Source organism: Aplysia californica, unplaced genomic scaffold (assembly GCF_000002075.1).
Source record: "Aplysia californica isolate F4 #8 unplaced genomic scaffold, AplCal3.0 scaffold00383, whole genome shotgun sequence".
In the NCBI taxonomy this organism is placed as follows: Eukaryota; Metazoa; Mollusca; class Gastropoda; order Aplysiida; family Aplysiidae; genus Aplysia; species Aplysia californica.
Window position 1 is genome coordinate 674,163 of NW_004797653.1, and position 7,390 is coordinate 681,552.

At 39.0% G+C, this 7,390-nt stretch overlaps 1 protein-coding gene across 1 annotated transcript; it reads right to left on the minus strand.

Moving 5' to 3' along the window:
• Positions 1 to 1,060: 1,060 nt before the first annotated feature.
• Positions 1,061 to 6,134, minus strand: LOC106012473. The gene is made up of 2 exons (XM_035971133.1): positions 6,098 to 6,134; positions 1,061 to 2,442 (listed from the first exon to the last, which is right to left on the minus strand). The coding sequence occupies exon 2, from the start codon at positions 2,006 to 2,008 to the stop codon at positions 1,064 to 1,066; it is 945 nt and encodes a 314-aa protein (XP_035827026.1). The 5' UTR covers positions 2,009 to 2,442; positions 6,098 to 6,134; the 3' UTR covers positions 1,061 to 1,063.
• Between the last annotated feature and the right edge of the window lie 1,256 nt (positions 6,135 to 7,390).

A 7,390-nucleotide genomic window follows, 5' to 3' on the forward strand; every position in this document is an offset into this window, starting at 1 on the left:
AAATAATAACAACATGAAGTTTGCATTCGAATATAGACAACATAAATATGTTGGTGAGTGGATATTTTAAAGCGATAATGAAAGGAATGGTGACAAGTTATTGTAAAAGAATAATACCAACAATATCAACAACGAAGACGACAACGACAACAACAATAATGATAATAATAATCATCATCATCATCATCATCATCATCATCATCATCATCATAATAATAATAATAATAATAATAATAATAATAATAATAATAATAATAATAATGATAATTATAACATCATTTCAATGAAAACATTTTTGACCTGAAAACAAAAGAAAATGAGATATAATATTATGGTTCTCGTCAATGTGAAGGTCAGTCGCTGTGGTGCAGTTGCTTTTGAAAGTTGCCAAAACGGGAATGATAGAGACACGAGAGTCTAAGTGGATACTAGATCAGTTCTTTAGCATTCTTGTTAGTAGCAATTGGCATCTCATTCTAGAGTGCTGACATAAGGTTGAAGAAGTTTTGTCTGGTTTCGGAATGAGTTAATTTATGACAAAAAATTGATGTATACCCCGCCCCCCCCAAAAAAAAATTAATTAAAAATTAATTAAATCAATACAATTTAGATGATTTCGAAGGCGAAATGTTTCGACCCTGTCTGCCAGGGCCAACCTGGGCTGAAAAGCTGAGCTGAAAAGGATATAACATCCTAACAGAAGCACCAAAATACTCGATAAAATGTTTTTCCTCGCTGGGGAACGAACTGGGTCTGCTTCGTGCGACAGATTTATTCTGTGGCCAATAATGTAAAATGTTTTCAAAATGACGACGACCTACTCGCACAACGGGAGTAAAGCTAGCTATTCGCACTTCTGCTTTTCATTATTGTCATGTAACGCACTAAAGACTGACATATGTGTGTTTAGTCAAGTCATTTCTTTTTTCGAGCGGAGCACCTTGTTCCATCTTCAGGGCATCCTGTGGAATAAAAAAAATTACTATGTTCTATAAGATTGTTTGATTTCTAACTAACTACATCACTGCAACTGACAATAGAGAAATTATGTTTTGCTTTCTTTTCAAACAAAAGTTTTCTCCTTGATTATCCAAACAATAGGAGTCACGATGGAGCGGAGATAAAGCATCCACTGAAATAAGTTTGACAACATTGTTTGAGGAATTGGATCTAGAAAAACATGGTCCTTGTTCAGATTGTAGCCAAGTATGAAGAGGGCAAACGGCAATGACAAAACAGCGTATAGAACAGCAACTAGGACCAGGGTACTTTGCTCATTCCTGACTGCGGCCAACAGTTGTTGATTTGAGGGTGGTTGTGTTGAGCTCACAGGTGTTTGGATCACAGCTTGTGTAGGGGGCATCGGTTGTGGAGGGTAGGCGGGTTGTTTGAGACCAGGGCCTTGTGGACCACTTACGTAAGCCGGTGGCTGAGAGGCAGGGTAGTATGGCTGTTGTGCTGTAGCTGGTGGTGGCACAGGATAGTTTTGCTGTTGTGAGGGTCGGGGATAGTACTGCTGTTGTGAGGGTCCTGGATAGTACTGTTGTTGTGGAGGTCCTGGATAGTACTGCTGTTGTGGAGGTCCTGGATAGTACTGCTGTTGTGGGAATCCTTGAGCGTTATGTGTTGTCACTGCCTGACTAAACACGACACCTTGAGATTGAGGAGAATCGCAATACTCAGATATTGCATCACCTTTCCAACAGCTGGTCATGAGAGCGAAGATCACAGCCAGGGCTGAAGGAAGGACGATGCCAACGACATAAAAAGCCCTTTGCCGGTCACCTGTCATGGAATCACCATACGAACAGCTCACATAATCAAAGCCAGCCAAATATAAGGGCAATATCAGGATGAGTCCAGCAATCCAAGGTACCGCGGCCACCAGTATGGACGACACGTAAGGACTGGAAATCAAAGAGCGAAGTTTTTTCCGGAAACCGAGTTCCCCACAGAGGACAATTATACCAACCCCATACACAAACGGGAGGAAACAAACTGAATACATTGGAGAAACTACATTTGTATTACACGAGATATAGAATACGTTTTCCTAAGCACGACGAGCTAAGATAACCAAAGAAAACAAAGCCAGGAAAATGTCACCCACAGCGAGGGTCATAACTAGGAATTTACGTTGACTTTCGAGTAACCGTCCTTTACGGAGAAACTTGAACAGCAAAAAAATATTGGATGCAAGAATTCCTGAAATAAAAATAACCGCCAAAGCTTTGGTGGCCTCTAACACAGCTTCACGGTCGACCTGTGCCGTCATGTTTGTCGCTATCTTTCTGTTTTAGAATATCTAATTTGTAGCTTGTGCAGAAAATTGCGATGGGAAATAATGGTCACCAAATCGTATTCAGTCCTCCGTAAGAAGATGCTTTGAATTTGAAGATGCTCAGAATACGGTTCTGGGGCAGGCACAGGGAAATCTGAGAACTGGGAATAAAAGTTGAAAAAAAACATATTTAAAAAGTAGTCATGATGCATCGTTTTATACGTGAATTTTTTATGAACACATATCTGCTCCCTTGATTGCCTTGTCAAATGAGGTCAAATGCCAACAGCGTGTTCTTAAACCTTAAGGGCCAACAGAAAGGACGTATAAAACTGGGAGCAAGGGGAGAATGAGGGGTCACTAAAATGCTGTTAACGCGTTTCGCGCAGTTACATAAAACAGCAGAGACGGGCTACCTGCAAGGATATGCTTTCTTTCAGTTTAGTTTGAAAAAACGTTGGACAGCGCTCGAAACTGCATTATAAGGCCATTACAGCGTGCTACTCTTCTTTGACACCAACAGTCAAGGTTTTCAGAACGTGCTGAATTCATACACGCAACCTACAAGTTTTTGGTTCCTGTTTCGAGAAGACAGGACGTACGAGTCAATCTTTCTTGTTGTAAGTGAGGAGTAAACTTGAGAGAGAAAATTGTAATACCCAGTGCACACTGTCAATCTGATTCAATCAATCTGAATCCAAGCCCATCAGATTTTCCTCTACAGAAAGACCAAAACTACTATTTTGGTACAATACAACTGATTCGACTCGCGACCTTGAAAAATAATTAATACATTAAAATTAGATTTGGAAGCTCACAGTTACTAGAGGTAAATTCGGTCTAAAGCTACCAATATTGTTCCGTTTGCCCCACATAAGCAGAAAATCTGGCAGGCCCCAACTCAACCAAATGAATTCTATTGGTAGGGTGCACTCGCCGTATTAACTATCATCAACCTTATGCTCTGGAACTCAACAGATACTTTGGAGCAAGACAATAATTATCTTGGACGATAGGAATTTACAGGTGTGGAGTGGGGCAAACAGAACTTGGTTTGCGTTGTGGTACCGCAGGGAGGGGGGGGGGGTAGAACTCGTATTTACGAGGAAAATAATGTACTTCTACTTCGAGATAATTTTAGAAAATATTGCATTGGCCCATATTAAAGCTTATGTCAGTGACAACAACCTATTGTAGATTTTCGAATAGACTTATAAAGAGTTTCATAATAGTGAGACTGCACTTCTAGGAATTCAAAATTATCTTTTTACTAAAGCTGACAATGAGAAATGATCTATCCTTCCAGTTTTTAGATTTCAGTGCTGTGTTTGAAACGACTGACTATTCGATTCTTCTGGAATATTTATGCAAAACTATTGGCTTGTCAAGGACTGTATATATTTATGCCATAATACAAGGGGTTGCTTTAGCATTGCACTTCCTGTGAAACATATCCTTACATTTCACGTATGAACCATAAAATATTCATATCTCGCTCATCAAATATCAACCGTAATCAAAATTTTTCATAAATTACTGCGTGCACTGTATTCACCTTATAACCTTTTGTATTCCTAGACCAAGCATAGTAATGGCAGCTGCTCTTTGGTCTTTGAAAAAAAAACTTGGCTATCATTCGCAGAGTCAGTTCACGTTTGTAACAAATGAAGATAGATTAAAAGAGTTGTATATTTTGATACATGTATAGTCAGGGGCGAAGGCTGACTTGTTTGACAGGGTAATCAAAGTGAAATGGGACCAGATATGGCCTGTTGATATCACACAAGAATCTTACTCGAGGCGGCGACTCTGAGTTGTGAATGAAAACAAATCCGGAATTCATATTGTATGTTCAACCGCCAAAATAATCGGGAAAGTATCTTATTAAATATCAGTTCCCACTAAAATTAAACTTAACTTTAGATGTGAATACATAAACACAAAGCAAAGAAGCAGAGATGTCAGTACTAGATCTATATGTTATAGATCTATATGTTATAGATCTACCAGTGAGTCTAACTCTTTGGTAGAACATGACAAATATTATTTTTTAAATTTCACATTTGGCTGTTTTTGTTAGCCTTTCGCGGCCAGGAGCTGGTGTCATAATCGAGGTCACGATCTGATTATAGGACGGTAAAAAGTCGAGGAAAAAAAAACAAGCACAAGCAGCAGTCAAGAGAGTTAGTTCCCCTCACATTTCTGAGGTAGACTCGACCAGCGTTAGTTAGCTTACTTAATCAGGGCTTGTGATTGATTTTAACTGTGGCCCCAAAGGGGTGAACAGGGTATAAAAATGTGGCAATGAAACAGCTTTGACTGCCATGCCCATGTTCCCTTCAACTCTATTCCAGCCTCACTTTAAGCTTACTTTATCAAAGCTTGCGACTGCTTATGGAGTGGCCCGAGAGGGGTGAGGAGGCTATATCTGTGGCCGTGAAACCGTTTTGAATGTTAAGCATACTGTTCATTGTTGGTTACGGACGTCTTTTTACATTTAATTTATGAGGTTTACGTTTAAGGATGAATTTGACAGCGACAATGTTTCAAAATTAGAAAGGGAAGCAGTGATTATTTGATTATATAGATGCTTCGCCCCTGTGTATTGTCTTCCTTCTTTCGGAATACCGCCCTTTAGACAAATTTGCACATAAGAACAAATCGAAACTTAATAAAGAACTCTCACCGTTAATAAATAATTGTATGGCCATTATTAACATTTAGATCTATACAGACATATAGCCTTTTAAAAGCTTCGCGTTTTAATGGCGTTCAATATATATATATATATATATATATATATATATATATATATGTGTGTGTGTGTGTGTGTGTGTGTGTGTGTGTGTGTGTGTGTGTGTGTGTGTGTGTGTGTGTGTGTGTGTGTGTGAGGCAGCGTGGTGGAATCAGGCTCTCGTCAAAATAATCAAAGTGAAGAAACTTGCATTGTTCCGCAGGTTTGGAAATTTTTATCAAATTTTTGTTTTTTTGGCTCAACACCTTTCATGCCCATTACAAAACTCATTTCTGTGTTGATTTTTCTGAAAAACGTTGATTAAAGGCACAAAAATTGTAAATTTTCAGTTACCGCGCGCTCTTACTCTAAGGAAATAACTAATCTTTGACGGCCATTTTCTCACTAATTTTACCTCTGAAAACAGGTGAATCCCACTTCCTTCATTCGCAGAAATCTCGACTTGTATTCAAGATAAATGGATATTTTTTTCTTTCAAATAAAGATAAGTGAACAAGCTTGAAAATGATACAAATAACTCTACATGCTCAAAAATTGACGAGAGCCTGATTCCACCACGCTGCCTCACATATATATATATAATATTATATATATATATATATATATATATATATATATATATATATATATATATACATACATACATGTATATGATATATTATACTATATTCACACACACACACGCATATATACATGTATATGATATATATATACTATATTCACACACACACACGCATATATATATATATATATACTGTAGGCTGTAAATGGATATATGACAACACCAAGGCAAAGTCATATTTCTGTAAAAACAGAGCTTTAGAAAGTAACATGAATCAGCAGGAAAGTGCCATCTAAAAAGAACAAAATTTCATCTCTCTTCATTGTAGTTCCGAGTTGCTCGCTAATCGAATGTGGTGACATGCCTTAAACAATAAAGCTAGGTCCATGCAGTGGCGGTGGGTGGACCCAAATTTGGGTGAGGCTTAGGTTGCGTCCAGTTCTTTACCACCAAATAGCAAGCAATAAAAACTAAACAGTTATGATTTTTCTATACTCACGGTGAGCCACGGCAGTTTGAGAACCATTCAAACGAGAAGAGTTGCCTTTGTTTTCCATCTCTTTGTTCTTAATTAAATTCTTGTTGATGGTGGGGACGAAGCCGATTCACCTCCAAATTTCCTCTAATTAGTTTTCGTGTGATGAAAAGGTTGCCTTAAAAGTAGTTCGACCTGATTTATAAATGTTAAGTGTCAGCGGGCACATAGACAAACATGCTCACACAGCACTTCAAACATTATACTTCTATGAGCTGGATTAGGCCGTGTAGTCGAGCATCTTGAACGCACCCAACAAATAACCAATGAACGCAAAGGTATCTGTGTCACTGTCAATGGGGGAAAGTGTGTCGTAAACTTTCACCCCATTGTCAAGGCTAGGAGAGCGTGAGCCCTGGGTACAGTGTTATTTTTTTCCCAGTCTTCTACCTTTTTACAAGAAAAGTTTCATTAAGGACGGGCTGTGGGAAAAGGGCTCATCTTCTCTGAGCCCTATAGACATTTGATTGCCTGCTGGGTTACTATAGTTGTAAACGGTGACAACAGTGATTGGATAAGCGAGCAAGCTGCCAAGTTGATCATGTTGTGTTCATTGCGTGCGGTCATAACGGTTTCAACTGCTTATTTCATTATGGAGAAACTTTCATTTACTTTGGGATAGAGTTAGGGGTAGTGGGTGGGGAGGGGGTAGTGGCTCAATCCCGTGAGCCCTTCACTACCCACCGCCACTGGGTCCATGTTACAAACTTATTCCTTTGATAGTTGGGCTCTCTTCGGCCTAACTCCATAGACATTTATACATGTACACAAAATCGGAAACAAAAACGGAAGTCGAGTAAAAAAAAAACTGAACTGAGCTGCCGGCCAAACCTATTTGAGACTAGATTCTGGGTCTATTTTCGGCAGTATTCTGAATTCTAACTTTTTTTAAAGTGTGCTGAGAACAATTTTGGCACTAAAAGCTGCCACAAACCACTATTTTGTGAATTTAGCAGCCACCCCCTTTTTTTGTGTGTAATGGCAGCTTCCAGTTTGGTTTCCAATTGTGTACATAATGTATCAATGTCTATGGAGTTAGGCCGGGACCACTTCTCCCGAAAGGAGCAATAAAAATACATGTTAAACAAATTAACTAACTCGGGGGTATCTTCTACAATTGACTCCTATTTTTATACCCCGCGGAGCGACGAAGGGTAGTGTCTACGTTCTCCAACGTTAGAGGGCGTATACAAACTGTCTACGTTCTCTAATACTCAGTGCTTCCAAGCGTGGCATCGAATCCCGGTCCCGGAAAGT

Bases quoted from the DNA above. Each gene is read 5' to 3' on its own strand.
- LOC106012473 (XM_035971133.1), bottom strand. From the start codon at position 2,008: ATGTATTCAGTTTGTTTCCTCCCGTTTGTGTATGGGGTTGGTATAATT.